Genomic DNA, 22,150 nt, shown 5'->3' on the forward strand with positions numbered 1-22,150 from the left:
CTATGCAGCTCTGCCTTCCCCAAGCCTTGGGAAACAGGGCACACCTGGATCAGCTTCTTCACAATTCCTGCATGAGCCTAACTGGGCATCGCCTTCAGGTTGCCCTAAATCTGAGGTAGGGAGAAAACAACCTGAGCCGTGTTTTTCTCGCAATCTGGCCTTAGAAGTCACATAGCCATCTGAGGATCTCGGAGGGGATGAGAGAGAGAAACACACAAGACCCCTCCCCCCGAAACAACACAATTTCTCAAGATATACTTGACACAGGTTGACACTAGTTACAAGTAGGGCCGGAGTTACACTTCCTGATGCAGAGCCTCCAGCCATTACTGGGGCTACATCCAGACCCCCGGTGCCTGGAGAGAATGGAACAAATCTGTACAGATGTGTGATGGTTTGCAAATGTCTCATGCTCTCTTCAGCGTCCTTTCTCCTGTCTGTCTGCCCAATACACAGCAGTTTTCAACGCCAAGCTGACCATGGAGACAGAAGACCATAGGAGCTTCCAGTGCCTAGTGGCATGAGGTCGTGCACAACTCCACCCGGGATCACCATTAGGCCTTTGCTCCACCCACATTTTGTATCTAAACGTTCTAGCATGTTCTCTCTCTCTCTCTCTCTCTCTCTCTCTCTTCGTGGATCTGGATCTTTCAAAGAGACAGGGGCAGGCACCAGGAGGCGTGGTGCCTATGGCCTGCAAACCACAGATTCAGTGACAGGTCCCCATTCCCCTTCAGCAGCACCTCACTGAAAGAGATCCTCTACTGTTAGCTCTGAGTTGCTCACTTCCACAGAATGCTGGTAGGGAAGCAGCCTAGGACCTCAGATCTGCTTCCCCAATTTAAACCCCAGAAAGGGAGAGTCTGCCAGCTGACCCGAGGCGCCCTGGAGTGCTTTGGGCTGTTGACCCAGTGCAGGCTAGCTGGGAAGTTAAAGTATAACCTGTTGATGGTTTCTGATGTTCTGCCTGTGCCAGGTGAGATGTCTGACTGCCCGGGCAGGCTGAGTGTCTTCATCATGGTGTCTCTGCAACACGCCCGTCACATTTCACCGTTAGACTGGCTGTCCTCTGGCTGTCCTGTTACTGTGTGAACTCTGGAACTATTGTGCCGTGCAGCCTGAGAGAACATTTCAGCTCCGGATTAACTGTTCTCAACCCCAGGCTGCCTGAGCTTCTAGGGACATGAGAATTGGGGCCTGTCCTAAAGCGGTTATTAATGTCCCTTGACTGTAGAGAAGAAATGAGAACATCCAGGCTTAAATTTTGGTGGGGTTTCTCCCCTCCCCCACCTCCCCCCACCCCTCCTCCTTTCCCCGGCCTCCTCCCCCCCTGTACTTCTGTTTACTGTCCCAGGATATTATTAGAAGAGGGTAGAACAGTTCAGAAAGTGGATTTTTGAATGCAAAGTAACAAAAATCTTCCTCCCTGCTCTGATGTTGTTTTGATGTTGTCGTTTGTTGTTTGTTTGTTTGTTTTAAGAAGTGCAACAACCCTAGGAAACACCCACTTCCCAGTGTTAAAACCAGTCTGTTTTTGTCTCCTTTCTTTCTGTTTTCTCTCTCTTTAAATGTAGCGACAGACAGTAAGGATGAAGAACTCAGAGTGCCCCCCAGGCGGCCCTACCTGGGTATGTACTACTGAGACCCTGGCTCCATTTCACCCTGCAACCTGTCCCTCTGTCGACACGTGCATCCGTACTTACCTGTGACCTCCCGAGTCGCTTCGCCACGCATGGCCTGGACACACTTAGCCCACAGCCCGCTGCTCTCGGCCTGGACTATGTAGAACCGGCTGATTTCCGGGGAGGGGTGAACCAAAGGGAAGAAGAAATGGGTGTGGAAAATTCAAGATGGCAAGCTTTGAGCTTATCCCAAGCTACTTCCTGTCGATGGTGTGCCAGTGGACTTGCTGCTAACCCTTATCCCCTCCTGGAGTGTTCACTGCTGTTCTGTGGAAGGAACACTGGCTTTGCCGGTGTGACCTCTGCTGCAGCCTGACTGAACTCTGTCGGCTATAGCACCGGCTCCCATACTTCTAGCCATCTAGAGATTGTCCACCAGAAAGGTCACATCACCCGCAAGGCACAGCCGTTTGCTTCTTCCTCCCAGTCTTCCCAATACCCTGACTGGACAGAGACTAGACAAGGCATGTGTGTTCTGTTCTTGGCTTTACTGAGGACTTCTGGGTTTTGCACTTGCCTTTAAAGCTCCTGTGAGCTGACAGGGCTTTGCTTTGCGGTCATGAATGGCCCTGGCCCTGGCTCAGCTCTGTGTTGTCTGTGGACTGTGTGAGTTCTAGGCATGGTGCTGTCTGTGGACTTCGAGTTCTAGACACTGTACCGTGTCTCTAAACGTGACCGAGGGACTTCCACCATTTGTTCTGTTTTCACGGGGTCGACATTTGTGTGTTAAGCTAAGTTCTGTTTGATTATGGTGTCCGGTTACCTCTTAACTGCTGGGCGCCGTTTGCTGATCTTATGTATGCTGAGGACTTTTAATGTCTGTACTCACGGAAAGTTCTGGTCTGAAGTCCTTTTCTCCTGATGGCTTTGCTTTTAGAATAGCCTAGGTATTACTCTGAATACACCGGGCAGTGAAGTAAGTTCCTAAGTGTCCGTGAAGGGTCGCCACCGATTCCTCTTTAAAATTTGGGTTGATTTCCTTGTGCGGCTGGCTTCGCCTGGGCTTCTGCTCTAACAGTGTCCGCTCCACCTTGTCCTGAACCTGAGTACTTTCTCTGTCACTTCCTTCACCCATCTGGGGTTCTTCTGTACTGTGGCTTGGTTTCAGATTCATCCCAACAAACGTCTCCAGTCTCATTTTTCTTAGTGTTCTTTTGTAGTCCTTTTACTGGTCCCTGGTACTGGTCCTTTTACTCTTTATTCTGGTGATTTTAGCCCTGTCTCTGTCCTTTGCTTCTCTCCTTAGGGCTTTGTCAGTTTGGCTGATCTCTTCCATGAACCAGCTTCTGGTTTTGTTGATATTTTTTTTTGTCTAGTTTGCTGAATTCCCCTTTAACTCCCTCTCTTTTGATTATTTGTTTTGTCTTCTGCCTGCTTTTGCTTTAGTTTGCACTTTCTTCTGGGTCCTTTGAGTGGAGGAGAATTGACTTTGGTTTTTTTTTTTTTCCTACCACACTTTGAAACATCTGTGCTCACAGCCGTGAATCCACTCTGCAAGGGTTGACCGACCTCCTGTGTGTTTTGGTCCACTGAGTTTTTTCTCTGTCTTAAAGTGCTTTCTCATTTTCTTCGAAATTTCTTTGACCTGCTCACAGTTGAAGAATAGATGGGCTTCATTTTGGGAAGCCCTCAGATCTCTGTGTCGGCTTCTGACAGAATCTCCAGTGACTGGAGAGAGTACTTCCATTCAGATACTCTGAGGTGAAGCTTGTTCTGGGACCTCTCCTGAGGGGTCTCTCCAGGAGCCCGTCCTTGCTGCTGTAGGCGTCTTCCTGTTGAGGGGAGGTGGGTGTCTGTTGGGTCCAGGTTTACAGTAATGCTGTGGTCTTCTTTTAACTCCCTGTTTCCACCGCCCAGTTCTATCCATTTTGAAAGCTGGCAGAAGCTTCCACATATTTGTTAATTCTTTCATTTCTGTCAGGTGTCGCTCTCTTGATTTCAGAGCAGTTGTTAGGTGGGTCCGTAGTTGTTAGAGACTGGCCCTTTTGTCGTTACAAAATGCCTCCTATGACATATTTTGTTGTTTGAAGGCCCCCTCCTGCCCAGTATCGAACCCAGGGCCTCATGCATGGGACACACTACCACCAAGTTACCTCCCCAGCTTTCTTTTCACTTTTTCTCTTGAGACTGGGTTCACTATGTTGCTTAGGCCTCGAACTGACTCTGTACCTCAAAGCTGGCCTAGAAGGCTTGACCCTTTCCCTCAGCCTCTCAAAGTGCTGAGTGCTGGCCTACCCCACAGCTGTGCTTGCAGCTTACTCTAGTGCTAGCAAAGCCTGTGTGGATCCCTGTGGTTATGCTCCAAACAGCAGGCAGATAGCTACCCTGGGCTACATTGCAAGATCTTGTCTCAAAACAAAATAAAAAGCCACAGGACCTGTGAGATGGTTAAGCTGAGATTAGGTGCTTGCTATTGGACCCGAGTTTGATCCTCGGAACCCATGAGTTGGAAGGAAAGAACCAACTCCTACATACTGACCACTGATCCTTACCGGGGCGCCATTGCACTCAGAAGAGCGGATACATCAATGTACTAAGATCAGTACAACCTCTGCCCCATTCTCTGACTAACATTTGCTATTTTTGATCTGTTTGTCGTTCTTTTTGCTGTTTGTGTGTACCCACTCTTCTACAGTGTTTAATATTAAGCGAATATTTTAATACTGAGATGTCTTAATTCCCTTAGTGAATTTTAACTATATAGTGCTATTTTTCTTAGTTTTTCTAAGGCTTAAATAATACAGATTTTAACTTATCAGAGTCTTTTAACTTTGTACTAACTTCGTTTTGGTGAGACACAGAAATCCTTGTGGAATTCCTCCCTCCCTCTTCTGGTGGTGTGAGGACTATGTATGCATTTATGGGTGCTACAAGTCTAACCATGTGTCTTTGACTTGTTACTCTGTGTAGATTTTACTCCTAGAGAAGATGATACTAGGAGAAGTTACTGTGTCAACCTTCTTTCTGAGTTTCGGCTGCCCTTACTCTCCTACTGTGTTGTCTTGGTGGCTGGATGATGGTAGGCACGTTAAAAGACCCCGAAAGCACAATAACATTGTTTTTCTGTAGTTCCTTTGTAAGCCAGTTAAGAAAGGTAGGTGTGTGTGTGTGTGTGTTTGTGTGTGTGTGTGTGTGTGTGTGCACGCGCACTCGCGCATACTTGCGCACGCACAAGCACAGGGAATTTTTTTTTTTTTTTTTTTTTTTTTTTTTTGCCAATGCGGTCCAGGCCGTCCTCAGAATCCCACCCACCCTCAGGGCTAGAGTGACAGGGGGTAACCACCATGCCCAGCTCCTGGTATGTTTTCCGAGCAGTGTATATACTTTCCTTTCTGTATACTTCATTCTTCTTAAGTGCCTTCATATGACCTCTGCTGTCACTTGATTTTCACGTGGAAAGCTACAGTTTCCCCACTTGTTGTTTATCTGGGGATTTTGTTTTCTCCTTGTGTAGAACGCTTTCTTAGGAGCTGCCTCCTGACTGACAGTTGTTTTTCCTCTCAGCACTTTGAATGCCATCCCTCTGCCTTCTAAACTCCATTGTGTCCGATGAGAAGTCAGTGGGGGTCCCCTGTGAGGGACATCATTGTTCTACTGCTGCTTCTAAGATGGCTTCTTTGTCTCTGACATTCATCCGTACTCGTGTTTGGGACCTGTGGTCGTGATCTCTGAGTCCTTTGCTGTTCCTTCCTCTCCTCCACTCTAGGATGCTCACCGTGCCTGTGGTGCTGTATGGTTCTCTGAGGCACTGTTGCTTTTCCTTCTTTGGGCAGCATAATTCCATGGAAGTGTCTAAGGTTTGCTGACCCTTCCATTGGCTCAGGTCTCTTGTTGAGCTCCAGCATGACTCTTACTTCAGACACTGCCTGCAGCCGGCTCCAGGTTCTCCTGGTTCTCAGTGATTGATCTCCCTTGAGAAACGTTCTTCTACCGGGTGAGGTGATGTCTTCTACCTCTGTTGGTTCTTTTATATATTCTTTGGATTCCTTCAGTTCTCACCGTACATTTACAATGTTATTTTGAACTTTCGTTTTCTTTTGTGTTTCTTCACAAATAGTTTCTTGCTTTTTGTTGTTGTTACGCCCTCCGTGTAAAGGCTACATTTCCCTGTTTGTCTGCATACTGGACATTGAAAATTAATATTGTGACAGCCGAGGCACTAATCTCATACCCGGGAAAGGGTGTCTTATTTGCTGGTATCCTGGTTCGGTTGAATGGGGCAGTCTGCCCACCCTCTTGTAGGGCCTGATGGTACTGGCTGCTGTGCTTCTGTCTACTTCGAGCTCTGAAGTGTTCTGCCCTCACTGGCACCACACTGACCTCCCTTGCCTGCAATGCTGGCTCCGTTGGTACAGTACTCTGGCTGATGCTACACCAGCAGCTAGCCTGGGGAGTTGGCTCCATTGGTACAGTGCTCTGGCTGATGCTACACCAGCAACTAGCCTGGGGAGCTGGCTCTGTTGGTACAGTGCTCTGGCTGATGCTACACCAGCAGCTAGCCCGGGGAGCTGGCTCCGTTGGTATAGTGCTCTGGCTGATGCTATACCAGCAGCTAGCCTGGGGGTCATTAAAGCCAGTCTAAAAGTGGCGCTGCTTTCAAGATAGCTCTTAGCTGCCTCCTTCCTTCTCTTCAGCTGGCCAGGGAGCCACTAGCTGCGGCTTCTTTCTTGTCGCTTCCCCTTTCCTTCAAAACAGGGTCTGGTTATGTAGCCCAGGCTAGCCTGGTATCTACTATCTTCCTGTCTCAGTTTCCCAAGTGTAAAAATCATAGGTGCCCAGCCCTACCTGACCAACTTTCTCCAGGACCCACGTCTTCGTTCTTTTGCTAGGATTCTTGAGCCCAAGCTTGCCTATGCTCTCTTCTGAGCATCTGTCTCTTAGGGGAGGGCTTTGAACTCCCTGTTCCTACCCCTGTCCAGAGGACAGAACCTCAGATGCTGCTCTGAGCTGGTGGCAACAACTTGCTCTGAGGACAGGCTGCAGAAGGTGACCTCTGCCCTCCTCAGCCTTCTCAGCCTGTTGTGGAGTCTCTCTCCTGTATAAGGTGCCATAGTGTCACCTAGGATTCTCAGCCTTGTCCTGAGTGGGCTGGCTGGGGTGGACCCCAGAGCAGAGGAGCTCAGCAGGTGAAGGGCTGACTGAGAGGTAGACCAGCGCTCATTCCTTACCCATGCTGGGAGCATAGCCCCCCTCCCCCCCTGTGAGATTTCTGCTATGGTTTCCCAAGAGCTCCTGACGCTTTTCTTCAGTGCTCTCCTGACTGTCCTATTTCACTTGAACCCCTGGGGCTAGAATTAGGGAGGACATTTCATAAAGGCTGGCCACATGCTCCAGTGTTGTTCTCTGTCAGTGGCATTGAGGAATAAACTTGGGACGGAGTGTTCCATGGTGGCTTACTGTAGGAGCGGAGCACAGTGTTCAGAAGACTCCTGGGAAAGCAGGTACCTTAGAACCTCTTTCAAGTGAAGGTACCATGTTGGATGGTAAAACCGTTTATTCTGGTGCTCTCAGGGCCAGAGCCTTGCGCTGGGCCCTTTCTGATCATTCTGAGTTGTGCTGTCATGGACTTGGATGGAACTCGTCAGAACAGAGGCTGCTATCCTATCAGCTACTGAATGGTGACACTGAAGAGTGCTCTGCAGGGTGACATGACGAGTGTGGGCCACTGTACCCCCCCTCTCTCCTGGCTCATCTCTCCATCGAAGGGAACCCTGCTAAGGAAAAGTGTTTCAGGCCAGGCTGACCGCATGTCTGTCAATGCCATTGATGGAGAAACTTGGAGTTGAGTGTTCGAATCCTTTGCTGGGATGTTGGTAGGATAGAGTTAGAAAGGACTCCTGAAATGAAAGACAGAGAGTCAACGGCAATGATAACCCATTCGTAACAAGCACTACTCACCCTGGCTTCTCTGGCTCTCGGAGTAGCTGCCCCAGTGATGTGGAACCATCATTAGCAGCAGTACCATGGCAGCCTTATCTGTGTAACTTCAGATCTGAACAGGATACTGGCCTTGGTGGTTGCTTGTTTGTTTTGGCCAAGCAGTGGGTGCTCCCAGTCAGTTTTCCAGGTGGCCCTGTCTGGAAGCTGGGAGAGGGGAATAGGACCAGCACTGCCCCCCAGCTTCCTGGGTGGGCTAGATTCCCAGAACATTGACTTTGTGTCTCCGAGCCATCGTCTGGTGGAGCCGCCCTTGTCTATTGTGGGTGAGGGCAGTGCTGGGGTGAGTAGGGACCACCAGTTTGGAAGGTCATTTCAGCTGTCGCAGGAGGTCTTGGCTGTTAGTCTGTTGAAGTAGCTGACCTTCAGGCAGAGTGAAAGCTGGTGCTGCGTGGGCCATGTGGCTCCTGTCATCTCTCTAGAGGAACTGCCATGCCCCGGAGGCTTGTGCAGGTTTCCTGGGACTTGGGGTTCTACCTGGTAAGTTCCAGTGAGCATTGGTGCAGGAAGAAAGGCTGTGCATGAATCAGAACCAGGGTGGCCAGGATTAGATCTTTTTGTCTGTTCTCTCACACAGTGTTAATTTTTCATATAGACATCATCACCAAGTTAACTTTGGACCACAATGATTATTTTCTTGAGCTATTTGAGGTTGAGTATATTTTCTATCACTACCCAGAATGGCGCTGCCTCAGGCCTCAGCATCCTCCAGTCAAAGAGCCCAAGTAAGTTGCAGGGCACTTTATAGTCATTTCCAGGAGCACCGTGGTCTGCTCTTGACTTCGGTAAACATGTGCTGGGGTGCACTCCTGCTCCTGACCTGGGAGGCTTGGACTCAGTTGGTTTTCTGACCAGTAGTCTGGTCAGGCTGGGGGTTAGAGGCTAGCCTGGGACCCTCGGGGCAGAGTGAAGCCAGCGGTTGAGCCACACAGAGCAGTGTGGAGTTCCCAATGGTTTGTGTCCAGCATGCGCCGAGTTCCATGCTGGTGGGACCCTGGGAGACAGAGGAAGAAGCTCCTCTGTCATAGCTGTCCAAGAAGGGCCTTCGGGCTTGGGAATGAGTGTGTCTATGGGACACTCGTGGGCAAGGGGCTCGGGAGTGGCTCTGCCCTTGTGCTGCTGAGACAGATTCTTTTCCTGTGCAGAGCCCTACTCTGTCCTTTACTCGCCCCACTAGGGTCAGGGTACTGTGTTTCCCATTTCTTCTGATTGGTTTGAGGAGATCTTCCTTGATGCTAGTGTCCCCCGGGATGGTGAGAGCTGTTCTGGATTGCTGCCCCAGCGGTCTGATGGCTGCAGGCCATGGTTTGATGCTCTTTGTGGCCTCTCTATGTGGCCTTGCTCAGAGGTGCTCAGGGAAAGAGTGGTCAGCGTGAGCCATGTCTGATGTGAACTCCTCTCGGTTCTCCCAGTTTCATGGGCCGAAGGATTCATTCTGGGTAGCCAGCTGGGTTTCTGTCATTCCCAGTCCACGGTCCAGACTTGCTTCTCTGCCACAAGGGCACGTGGAACAGCCACAAGAAACCTTTCTGGAGCTTGGAGGCTGTGGCTGTAGCTCTCCTGTGGTAATGCCGAGCATCTTGGGGAGCTGGGGAGAAGTATTCCGTGGTCTCACTTGTGAGGTGGAGCTGTGAGGCGCTACGTGCCTGCCGCGCTGTCATTGGGGTGGTCTGTCCTTTCCTAGCTCACCAGCTCTGTCAGCTCAGTCTCTTGAGCCCCTACTTCCTGTTAGTGCAGAGCGTCAGCTGCCCCTTCCTGCCCATCTTCTCTGAGGTGAGTCCTAGTGCTGGTCCTGGCAGGACCTGACCCGCCAGCCTCGAACAGAGCTGTCATTTCTGAGGAGTCACTTCCAAGGTAGAGAACCCTGTACCTTGTTCCTCGCTGGCTCTGGGGCTCCTGCTGCCTTTTCAGTGGTTGGTTGTCATTGGCCTAAACTCTAGGCCAGGAGCTGAGAGAACCCAGTCTTGTTCCCCTGCTTCTAAGGGAGTAGAAAGGCTTGGCCTGCATTGGCACAGACCAGCCACATGAGGGTGCTGGTGGGCTGCTGGAGGAACACAGATTACACCACAGGTTAATAAAGCTGCCCCAGGTAACTGGGGCCTCAAGGTGTGGTACCCACCGTGCCCCAGAGATGGGCAGTTAAGGGAAACAAAAACAAACACAAAACCCTGACCCGGACTTGGTTTCTTTCCGTTCTCAGTGCTGTGATGGACCCAGTGTCTTTTCCTTCTCACCGAGTTAGGGCTACTCTGCCCTCAGGGGGTCCTGGAGGACTTGACCTTAACACTTGAGGATGCTGGGTTTTCTTCTGGGCCCCCCCCCCACTTTCTGTCTATTCCTTTTGCCTATTGATGTATTGGTTGTCCATTCTGTTGTAGGTCATAGATTCAGAAGAACATTGGGGTTTTCAGATGTGTTCGTCTTAGGTATTAATATGTAAGCATCCTGCAGAGAGCTCTTTACTTTTCTGCCTTCAGGAGGAAACTTGGGGCACTGTGTCTTCCCCATTATCTCTCCATATCTTCTCACTGCCTCTCAGGTACCAGGTATCCTGGGGGCCATGCTTGTCCTCCCTCTGACCCTTGCTACCTGCTGCTTGAAGGGCTACCTCTGACCTCCAGGTCCCAGTCACCACACACCACATGGGAGATGTTACATTGGGCTGATGACCTCTTTCCTGCTCTCTGTTGGGAATCTGTTTGTCTCTGAGGGTTGGATTAGCACTCCCTGACGGTGTTGGAACATAGAGTCAGTGCCTGGGCCCCTGTCGTGCAGGCCAGCTCTGCCTGCCCTGCTCCCCCAAAGAAGGCTCCTCCTGGGATTGGGCTTCTCGTCTGAAGGGCCAGTTCCTTAGGCCATGATCAGGAACACTGGAACTGTGAGTGAACACAGGCTAGACAGGCATCAAGAAGGCTCTAGAACAGACAGTGGACATAAAACTAAGCATGGTCCCTGGGTGAAGGTGACAGCTCCTTTTCCTCTCACATGGCTTTAGCCCTGTAGTTAGCCCTGAGTCAAACTTCAGTGATGTATTGATAACACATTTAGGCCTTTGGGCCACATGCCTGCTCCTGAGGCTGGGGATGGGGGACCCCAGAGACCCAGACTCAGGACGGCAGCTCTTTGTTGGAGTTTGTCCTGGGTCCAAGCTTTAATGAGACTTGTAATCTCTGACAGGGTGGCTCCTTTGTGTCTCTGAGCCCAGTAAGTGGAGTGGGCATGGGGCAACACCCTGCCGGTCTACATAGTGTGTGACACAATAAAATGCCATTGATGCAGGTAACCTGGTCTCTGTTCTCTTGGGGTTTCCCCTTTTTGTCCTAATCCCGAGAAACAAAAATAGCTTCCTCAGAAAACTAAAACCCTTGGGTGGTATTAGGAATGGCCTTTGTGTGTGTGTGTGTGTGTGTGTGTGTGTGTGTGTGTGTGTGTGTGTGTGTTGTCTGAGTAACTGGAAGTTCAATCCCCCTCCCCAACCCGAGTGTGCATGCGTGTGTATGCGTGTGTGTGTGTGCGTGTACACACACACACACACACACACACACACTTTAATGTGTGCTGTACCAGCGTGTCCCGATCTCTTCTGGAGCAGAGGGAGAGGGCAGCCTGCTCACTCAGATCCATAGCTCGGAGGCAGGAGTGCTGATACAGGGCAGGTCGAGCCTCTGAAGACCCCAGGGCTGCAGATCTACTGTGATGTGCATGTTAAAGTCCATCCATTTTTCATTGCGAATGGGGATACCAGACCAGCGATGTGTTAGCTGTTTTCCTCACTACAGAAGGTGTTCAGTGGGCTGGGGTGTAGCTCATTGGGAGAGCAGTGGAATGTGTGTTGGGGGGACTTTTTCTTTCCCAGCCTCCAACCTCCCCCTAAAAGCAGCCATACTTGGAAGAGTTTAGCATCTCGGGCATCTCTTGGCCCTGCTCACCTACACCTGCTGGAATTCCCTGTCTTGGATTTGTGGTCTAAGAGCCCAGTCAGGCATAGCCATGTTGCATCCTCTCGTTCAGCTTCCCTTCTCTCCAGAAGCTTCCCTGCAGCTTCCACAGTCCCGGGAGTATTCATCTGCTGAAGTGTCATTTAATTCATTCACGTCAGTGCTTGTGAATAATTCCACAGAATCCGTCCTCAGGCAGCCTGGGCTATCGCGCTGGTGACCAAGTATTTAGCAGTAGTACTGTGTGCTGACCAGGTCTCCCTCATGGGCTAAAAACAGTCAAGACTCGTAGAACGGATCATTAACCATTAGATCAGTCCCAGGAGGTTCATTAACCCAAGTGAATGGAGACACGTAGTTAACCAGAGTCACAGAGGGCAGAGCTGTCCCTGTAAACGCAGGCAGGTGTCAGATTCCAGAGGCGTGGTTTATGTCTTCCTCTCTAGAACTATTCGAATTAAGCCGAACGACTTAATGTTGGTACCAAGGGTCCCTGGAATTGCTTCTGTTGGGATCTCATCTGCCCACACTGACCTCTGCCTGCTTGCTGGGTCTCCTCCACACTGACTGGCTCGTTCCCATCTCTTCCTCACTGAACTGAATCATCCACATCCCCCACACTGACTTCGACCCACTCAGTCCCCCCCCCCCCCCCACTGGCCTCGCCCTGGTCCTGTCTCCTCTGCACTTCCTCACCTCGCTAACCTTAGCTGAGTCCATTCATCCCTCCTCACAAAGACTTTGCCGACTGGACCTGCTCATGCCTTGTCGGTATCCCCCCCCCCCCATGAAGTATAATTTGCTTGCCCAACTGAGGTGCCTCTCTCTCCCTCTCCCTCTAGACTTCGACCCTCATCATTTCTGGCATTGGAGCAGCTTCGCAGACTATGTGCAGTGTGTTCTGGCCTTCACAGGTGTGGCCGGCTACATCACCTACCTGTCCATCGACTCGGCTCTGTTTGTGGAGACGTTGGGCTTCCTGGCAGTGCTGACGGAAGCCATGCTGGGTGTGCCGCAGCTGTATCGGAACTATCGTCACCGCTCCACGGAGGGCATGAGGTAGGAGGTGTCCCTGTGGAGGTTCCCACGGCACTCACTGGGGCTGTCGAGCTCTGACAGCGAGGGGGAAGTCACGCTGCTTAGACACACTGGGCCTCTGACTCTTGTCTGAGGAGATTTGTTTCGATGGGGCCAGGGAGGGAAGCAGAAACCTTGTGAGGAGGCCGTAGCCCATCAGGAGCCGCAGAGCTTACACAGGACCAGGGACTGAGGAACATGACACCTATCCATCTGGATGGCAGGGCCTAGGAACCTGACAAAGGTACCCCAACTGTGGCTTTTTCAGTGTCATGCCATGGCCTGCCAGAGGTACAGTGTCTGGCAGACAAGGATGGACTCGTGTCAGGATCGTGCTAAGAAGTGTCTGACGACATCTGTCTAGCACAGGACGGTTCCCATAGACCATTGGGAAGTCTATGAAGAAAACAGTGTTTACTCAGCACAGGTCAGGCGAGGAGGAGGGAAGAACACAGCCGTGCATTCAGTTCCGCACCATCCTTAAGGGAGCTGTTTGACTTCACGCTGAGAGCCTATCTGCTTCTCAGAGACCCCGTGCCCTCTGAGACGCCATCCTCCTTCTCCCCCGAGACCCTGCCCACTTCTCCCTACCCACTCCTCACTAAAGTCCATCCTGCCTCTGGGGACCACCTTTCTCTGAAGGTTCGAGTCACCCTTGTGCGCCCTGGTGTGTCCTGGTGATACTCTGTTATCAGTGGAATCATAGGGTCTGTTTTTGCTAAGGAAAGCAAGTCCTGTTAGGAAGGGACAGGCAGTGGACAGGACAGAGGGTTGGGGTCATGCCGGATACGGGGTTTTAATATCCCTCTGTAGTTCTTCTTACTGGATGCAGGGTTGTAGGGACGGGGCTCCTGTGCACACGTAGATTATAAGCGTGAGGTGTAGAAATCAGTGTAGGAGAGGCCTGAGTGTGATACTTACATAGGAAGGGCAGAGATAGGCTGGCAGTCGTGACCATGGTAGATCCCGTTTCCCTAGTGAGGATGGGTGGAGCCCCGGGGGTCTGGATTGATTGATTGATTGATTGATTGATTGATTGAAATCGGGTGGAGCCGGAGCCATGACGATCCCACAGCTCTGGTTTGGGGCTGGCGGACGTGCAGTGGCGGACGTGCAGGAGAGCATTAGCTCTGGGTCTACATCAGTGCAGATCGCGGAGGAAAGGCCACTAACTCGCTGTTCCAAAGCGAAAGTGTTGGGCAAGCCGTTTTCAGCTGAGAACGGAGTCGGTGTTTGGAGATATTGGGGCTCCCTGCTCAGCATCCTCTAGGCACAGGCGCTGGGCTCCTTCATGTGCACAGGGGCATTTACTGGCCAAGCTCCCGATACCGCCGGCCCCGCCGGGCCCCGCTGAGCCGGCACCTTTATTATTAGGATTGGTCACCAGAATCCTACTCGGGGATGTCGCAGGTCCTACTGTGTCCCTACCTTCTCGATGGCATGCTGGACTGCCGTGGATCTGCGTGATAAGCATGGAAAGTGTCGCCGTTTCAGATAAATTTGGTAGAAGGCAGGCACTCCATGTGATTGATCGAAAATGGGTTTAAGACGTGCACAGGCACAGACACTGCCACGGGCCTAAGAATCAGAGGCTGCTGTCAGGTGGAAGCAAGATTGTGTGGGTTTTATCCCTTGTCTGCTTGTGCCATTGCACCGCAAGGGGGAGAAATCTACATTGGACTTTAGCCCTACCGTGCTTTACCTCTGGATTCCTGGGACTGGGAATGGGGGAGGGGAGGTGGGTGGCGCATTCCTTTCTGACTGACTTTAGTAGGCCTCAGAACGGATTTCCTGGAAAGTCTTACTCTACACGTGTGTACACACACACACACACACACACACACACACACACACTTACTCTACACATGTGCACACACACACTCACTCTACACATGTGCACACACATACACACACTCACTTCTCTACACGTGTGCACACACACACACTTACTCTACACATGTGCACACACACACTCTACACATATGCACACACACACTCTACACATGTGCACACACACACTCTACACATGTGCACACACACACTTACTCTACACATGTGTACACACACTCTACACATGTGCACACACATGCACACACACAACCTCCACAGGCACATTTCCCATCTTGGGGCTACTACTCTAGATACTTCTGAATCATTTCCCTCCTGAAAAATATTAACTGTCCACGGCTTTGTAGCCGGTGATGAATGATGATGCTTCTGGAATAACTTTACTAATTAACGCGGTGGACCTCTGTGAGGTGGATCCTGTGTGTGTGGGGAGGTGTTTGTGTTCTTCTTCCCCCGGGTTTTACTAGAATTGAAGACTGTTCCCTAACAAGTAATTACTGGAGGGTGGGGGTGGGCGTAAAGGAGGGAGGAAGCCAAGCCTCCTGCAGCCTTCACCAGCACAGAAACAGGAGGGAGTGGCTGGGGAAGGCACTGCAAATGCAGAATGGGGAGGGCGAGGCATGGAGGAGTCTGAAGAATCCAGCCAGGAAGGGCCGCTAAGGAAGGCAGTCAGGGTGGAGGTAGCTTCAGGCCCCTGAGCTAGGCCTCTCTGCAGGATCCAGTTGGGACTCTGGGCTCTCTTGCCATAGTGGATGCTCCCAGAAACCGGGCTTTACTTAACCTATGATCATTCAGATCTAACTATGGTCCCCGGAGCAGGCCCCTCATTCATAGCCTTTTGGGAAACCCAGCATGCTTCTTCTAGGACATGTCTTGGTCACTACCAGACCTCAGCAGTCAGCCTGTGCTGGGAGAAGAAATGCCTCTCATTGTGCCCAGAGCAGAAAGGCCGGGTACCACCCTGCTAGGTACTCCGCTTACAGGGTACCCGGGGGAGCGTGGTGGTCCGTGCCCAGGCTCTGGAAGCAGCATTACGTTCTAATTTTAGCATCGTCTCTCCATAAAGGGTGAGAAACTTGAACTCATTAGCAGCCCTGCCTTCTGACACAGACTTCACCCTATTTACTTGCTTTCTGTCTTTCTTGATTGGCCTGTTCTGGTCGTTACATGTCTGGAATCATATACTGTGTGGCCTTCTGGGTCGTTCCTTTCTACAACTTCATGATGTGGATGTTCCAGATGTTTGTCTGCCTTTGGTTGACTCATGCTGTCCTGATTTCGTGGATAAGTTCTTCTGGACATACTGTTTTCCTTTATAGAGAAAGCATGTAGGCAGAGAATGGCCAGGTCATATGATGGCTTGGGGTGTGATCTGTGGAACTGCCAGCCTGTATTCCAGGGAACATGTTTTCGTGTTCCACTAGTTGTACAGGGTGCGGGGTTGGGGGTACGGTGGGGGGGAAGGTGGTCGGTATCTGTGTGTGAGTGTGTGTGTGTGAGTGTGTGTGAGTGTACGTTGTGTGATTGTGTGGTGCGTGTGTGGTATGTGTGAGTGAGTGTGTGTATGTGTGGTGTGTGAGTATATGTTGTGTGTGTTGTGTGATTGTGTGTGGTGTGTGTGTTATGTGGTATGTGTGAGATTGTGTGTGTGTAAGAGTGTATGTTGTGTGTATGTGTGAGTGTGAGTGTATGTGAGTGTGTGTGTTCGTGAGTGTGTTCGTGTGTGTTTGTGAGTGTGAGTGTGTTAGTGTGTGTTTGTGAGTGTGTGTTTGTGAGTGTGTGTGTGAGTGTGTGTGCGTGCGTGTGGTCCTGATCCCCGTAGCTGCTCTTACTTGCTCTTTAGTTCCAACACCCTGGTGGGTGTGAAGTGCTTGCTCGGGATGGTTTGGTTTGCATTTCACTGACAGTTAAAACGACAGCGAACATCTCCTGTGGACCTGGCTCTGTTCTTGAGGAAGTATCTTCTCAAGATCTCTGCCTGTTTTAAAATGTGTATTTGCAGTGTTTTTATTACAGAATGGTAAGAATTTAAAAATTCTGTTCAGGGTATTAGAGTTGTATCAAATGTGTGATTTGTAAATATCTCTCCTACATCATGCTCTGGCTTATCCTCCTCCTTTCTCGGTTGTCCATTCAACACCTAAGTATCAACTCTAGGGGTGGGGATACTCAGTGGGTAGCGTGCTTGCCTAGCACGCTCCGGGGGTTTGATCCTCAGCATCGCCTAAACTAGCCATGGGGATACACACCTGTAACGCTAGCATCTAGGAGGCAGAGACAGGATGATTACGAGTTCAAGGCCATCCCCAGTCATGTTGGGACTGCAGTGGCAGCCTACGATAGATACCTAAGGAAGACATTGCCCATGTGTCTGCTTTTCCTGTGTCTCATCTAAGAGGACATTGGCTAACCCGGGTTACCAAGGGGACATGACTTGGGTGGCAGGGCTTTTGTAGGTGGTAGTGGCGACTTGGTTCTGGGCTGAGGTCAGCGTGGCCAGCATGCCATTGAGCTGAAGCTGAGCAGGTGCAGCAGTTGGCTTTGCAGCCCTGGGTGCCGGAGAGAGGCATTCCTGTCGGCTGCCCAGGACAAGGATGAGGTGAGGAGGTATTTTAAGAGCAGTGATCTGGCAGCCCTGTTGGGAAGAGAAATGCCGGAGCCGAGAGTGAGGTAATGAGAGCCTAGATTAAAACAGTGGGGAGGCCAAGAGGGGTCAGGCCAGGAGGCCCATGGAAGACAGCAGTCAACACCGGGCAGAGGCAGAAGGGAGGGATGGAAGTGGAACCACAGCCATGCCTCGGCCGCCAGCTACAGTGTGATCTTGATGCAGAAAATCGAGGCCTCTACCATGACAGTCTGCTCCTCACCCACACTGACTCCACCGCTAACAGCCTGGAGAGTGGGTAACCTGTACTGTGGGAATCGGAATACCTTGGTTAGAGACCCTCCGGCAGCTGTTTCCTCCATCCAAGGAAGAGAGAGAGAGAGAGAGAGAGAGAGAGAGAGAGAGAGAGAGAGAGAGAGAGAGAGAGAGAGAAAGAGAGAGAGAGAGAGAGAAAGAAACAACTTCTTGGCATGTGGTATATTTCTACCACACCCCCACACTCCCAGAATGCCCTTGAACTCTTCTCTCTTTCTTTCTTCCCTTTTTCTGAGAATGAGTCTCTCTATGTAGTCCTAGGACTTGATATGTAGTTCAGGCTGACCTTGAACTTATAGAGATCCACTTGCCTCTGCCTCCCAAGTACTGGGATTGAAGGCGTGCGCTACCATGTCTGACCGAATGAACATTTGATCCTCCTGCCTGGGCCTCCCGAGTGCTGGGGTTTCAGGAGCAGTGTGCTTACTGTTTGCTCGTGAAGATGGCGCTGGCTAGGGACATCCTGGTTTGGGGGAGGACAGGTAGCACTCATTGCCTCGGAGCGAACAAAGCAGTAATAGTCCCAGGAAACCGATTTGCATCTGTCCTGCGTACAGCAGCCCTATATCCTCTGGGGTGTGCGACTGTGGTCTCCTTTCCCTCTGTTAGCTCACTGAGCAATTCAGAGCATGCCAGGACCTCGGCATGGTTAGACTCTCGTCCCAGGAACAGAATGGTGTTGACGGGACCATTGAGCTATCTTTCCAGGAGGATAGAGGCCGTCCGATGGAAGAACCCAGGTGGCTAAGAATATCCCCGGCACTGGGTAGCACCGTGCTCCAGCAGTTGCTTCATTTCTCTATTCGCTGTAGACATAACTATGCACTTGGGGCAAGGGGATGCTAACAGTGAAGGCCTGGGCAGGTGGCTTGGATAGGGACAGGTGGTCCGGGACACAGGGCTACAGCTGTATGTCCTGTGCTAGGGACCTGTGTCTGGAAGACTTGGAGTCAAGCCCGAGGGACCCCACACCCACTCAGTCTAACACCGGATGAATTATCAAAGCACCCTCTCCCTGGGTCTGACTGGGCCACGTAGGTCACCTCTGCATGTTTTGCCCCAGCAAATGCTCACCACGCATCGGTGACTTTGAGGGGCAAGTTGGTCACCTCCCTGCAGGGCTTTTTTGGCTTAGGTTGGTTCGCTTCAAACTTAGAAGAATCACCGCTAGATCTAGTTTTCTTTCTAGGCCATGACGTGCTCTCGCTCAGCCTGCTGTCTCACGTGGGCTTTGAGCCACCGACTATAAGGGTGGAACCTGAGTCCAGCGCCTGCTTTCTGTTTGCTATAAGTGTATAAACACGACCAGCCAGGCATTTCCCCAGGACCTGCACAGGCGTGGCTGTCGTAGAGGCCTTCTGGAAGTGTGGCGGGTATGACTGTCTGTCCTAGGGGAATCCTGGGCTTTGTTTGAGAGGCAATGAATCAGATGCAGCCCCATCTACACGCTGCTCTGTCGAGGGACTGAAGCATTGGTGACCCAACAAGACCCATGTTTTGTCCCCGCTGCCCCTGTCAATCACCCTGGGTGTTCTGAGCCCTACAGTGCGGCTCTGCCTGGTTTTGAAATGAGAACTAAAGCTTCTTCCTGGGCGTCACTCTCTTCATTCTGGGTGAACTCTGGGGCTCCCGACCTCAGATGTGTCATGCCATACAGACTGGTTCTCTTCACCTGCAGCCTCAGACTTGTGCAACACCTGCAGTGGTAACCTACCTATGACCCCACATTTGCACACCCTTCAGAACAACCTGGGCTGTGTATGTGCGTGGTGTCTTCCCATAGTTTGCTTTTCCGGTAATGCGATCTGTTTGTCTTGAGGCAAAGTCTTGTAGCTTGAGGCTGGTCTTGAATTCCCTATCCTTCTGCCTCCGCTGCCCCAAGTGCCACCATACCTGGCATCAGTTTTAGAATGAAAGGACATCGGAGTTAAATGACAACTTGGCCGCTACTTAAGTTCCAGTTCAGGAATGGCAGCAGGACATTTCCTAAGTGTTAAAGAAAACCTCAGGAGGACCTGGAGCTGGAGTGGAGGGCCAGGGTGCAAAGTTCTGTGGCATTTCCGTGTTCGGATCTCCAGAACCTTGGCTGTGATGGTTAACACGGTCGGGATCTCCAGAACCTTGGCTGTGATGGTTAACACGGTCAGCTCCACAGGGTCTAGGATCACCTAGGGGACAGACTTCTTGGCATGTCTATAAGGGAGTTTCTGGATTGGTTAATTGAAGTAGAGAGATCCACCCTCTCCTAGGGTCCTGGGCAGGATAACAGGCGTTTTTCTCCTGCTTCCTGAGTATGGACAGGGGCAGGGACTAGCTGTCTCTCTCTTGCTGCTATGCCATGCCCTCCCTAAACTGTGAACCAAACGAACCATTCCGTGTATTGCTCCTGTTGGGTTCTTTATCACAGCAGTGGAAAAAGTACAGCGTTTAGTGTAAGCCACTCTGTGGGCTAACCGATCTCTTCCCTATCACTAGAGTTTCCTCAGAGCACTCAGATCTCTGTCTCCAGGAAAGCCTGGGGCAGGCACTTCTCAAAACCCCAGGTTTGCAGATGCAGGACCAGGAGACTAGGGTGTGCTTCTCCCCTTGCTCTGGGGCATCTGAGTTGCAGCACTGGGGTTGGCATAATGAGAGAGAGGTTTCAGGAAGGGTTGAGCTGGTGGCCCCAAGAGAAAAGGAAGCTTGAATAGTGCAGAGAGGTGGCCAAAGAAAGTGGCTGTGTCTTCAGCGTGTGGGATCTCGCCTCTGCACTGTGTCTTCCTGGGCCCATAAGCTGCAGCCCCCACACCTGGGCTACATGTAGTTTTAGTGCACAGGCTTGTCCTGCCAAGAAATCAAGGCTTCTCTGCACCCATGATGCAGGAAAACAGTTAGGTCTGTGGCCCCTAACACTGAGTGAGAACAAGGGATATGTAGGGACAAGAGGAGTGATTCTGTTTCTCTTAGAACTCTCTCTTGAAGGGAGGCCAAAGGACAGCTGCTTTGTTTGGTGTGTTGTTTCTGCCTTCTCCATTCCCCTCCCACATCTGCAGAACCCAGTATGGGGACCTACTAGACCAGGCTGAAGAACCTTGGGGTCCTGGCTTCCCCGGATACCAACCCTTGTGGTTCTCTGTGATCAGACCATTCTTGGACCTTGTCAGAGCCATGGTCTGACCCACGAGAGTCAGAACTCTCAAGTCCTTGTGTGAGGCAGACTGTCCTTTCTCTCTAGGACCAGAGAAAGGCACAAGGTGGTAGGTTGGGCAGGCCTGGGTCAGGCTGTTCCATCCCCTTCTGTGGCCTCCATCTCGTAAATGCGCCTGCTAATCCTTTGGGTCACAGTACTGACCTCTATACATACCCCTGTTCCCAGGTCAACACTGACTGCCCCCTTTTCTGTTCCTGCAGCCTCAAGATGGTGCTCATGTGGACAAGTGGGGACACCTTCAAGACAGCCTACTTCTTGCTCAACGGCGCACCTCTGCAGTTCTCCGTCTGTGGTCTACTACAGGTCATGGTGGACCTGGCCATCCTGGGGCAGGCCTATGCCTTTGCTCACCACCCCCAGAAGCCAGCACCCCATGCAGTGCATCCTGCCAGTGCCAAGGCGCTCTGAGGAATCTAGGGCGGACGAGGACATGCGCGACTGACCAACCGTGGGTGCTGAGTCCCGATCCGTGCTTCTGCACCAGGGAGCTTGGCCCTGTGTACCCCACAGGTGGGCCAGGCGTAGGCAGAGATTAAGTTGAGCGCTGCGTCCCCCTCAGCCTTCAGGTGGGGGACTCAGGGTCAGTGGAGCTAGGGCTGGCTCTGTGGTGTTTTCAAGATGATAGAAAAGGCAGATTGTCTTTCCTTACCTCCTCCAGAAAAACACTGGCCCGATCCTGAAATAGGTTCATGCCACTGAGCAAGATGGCAGGCACAGCAGGCAGTGGAGTTCCTTCCTCTCAGCCAGCTTCCCTCAGTGAGCCTCTGCTCTCCCAGCAGAGCCTGTGGCACTCTGGACAGTGTGTAGTCATGGCTGCGGGTGGCTTGTCTGTCCTCAAGTTCTGCCCTGTCCTGCCCTTGTATGCCACGGGTATGTGTACAGCACCTGGGGTGGATGGAAGCCGCTGGCCCGACACGGGTCACACTGTATTTGGCTTCCTCTCTGAGCTCATCATGAGATTGTGTTACGCTCGGCAGCCTTGTGCTGACCTGGCTGGCTCCTGGGTCCAGAATGTTCTAGATGCTTCTGTATAACAGTACCGTCCCTTCTGCTGGGCAGAAGAATTTCTCCTGCACACGATGATGCCATCTACTTAGCACAACAGCTCTGATGGTCACGGTGGCTCACCAGATGGCCAAAGAGTCCGCACTGTGCCACCTCCAAGCTTCCCCCGGATATTCTAAGTGTGTGAGCGAGATTCTTGCTTACTCTCTGGCCTGTAAGATGCTTGTAAGATGTTTATTTTTAAAAAACCGAAGGGAGATGTCGGTAGTGCTAATTACCTCCAAAATAAATGCCACCGATGGCAGCCCTAGCTGCTGAAATGAACATGTTCCGTGTGGTGTATGTAAGTCAGTAAACAGCGTGTGGATCCAGGAGGGAGGAGGGATCTCAGTGGGTGGGCAGGGCGGGAGGTGGTGAGACGTTGGGTCTTTAGAGGGCGGTGGTATGAGTTGGGGGAGGGGGAGGAGGTAACTTGTAGTAGTTGGGGGGAAATGGAAGCTGGTACGGGCTCTGGTGGGGAATTCAGGGTTGCGTTGGGCTGAAAGGCTCACAC

The 22,150-nt window shown here is 51.5% G+C and overlaps 1 protein-coding gene across 6 annotated transcripts in view; it reads left to right on the top strand.

Moving 5' to 3' along the window:
• The window catches only part of Slc66a2 (solute carrier family 66 member 2), a 38,652-nt gene extending 16,731 nt beyond the window's left edge, over positions 1-21,921 (top strand). For 3 of the 6 annotated variants that reach the window (XM_006254952.5, XM_006254953.5, XM_017601004.3), the window contains exons 4-6: positions 1,575-1,628; positions 12,400-12,616; positions 20,793-21,921. In XM_006254952.5, coding sequence (XP_006255014.1) covers positions 1,575-1,628; positions 12,400-12,616; positions 20,793-21,000 — 479 coding nt within the window. In that variant the 3' untranslated portion in view covers positions 21,001-21,921. The remainder of the gene's footprint in view (positions 1-1,574; positions 1,629-12,399; positions 12,617-20,792) is intronic. The other 3 variants (NM_001398666.1, XM_063277484.1, NM_001398665.1) reach the window with 1 other exon arrangement.
• Positions 21,922-22,150: the final 229 nt, after the last annotated feature.

Source organism: Rattus norvegicus, chromosome 18 (genome assembly GCF_036323735.1).
Source record: "Rattus norvegicus strain BN/NHsdMcwi chromosome 18, GRCr8, whole genome shotgun sequence".
In the NCBI taxonomy this organism is placed as follows: domain Eukaryota; kingdom Metazoa; phylum Chordata; class Mammalia; order Rodentia; family Muridae; genus Rattus; species Rattus norvegicus.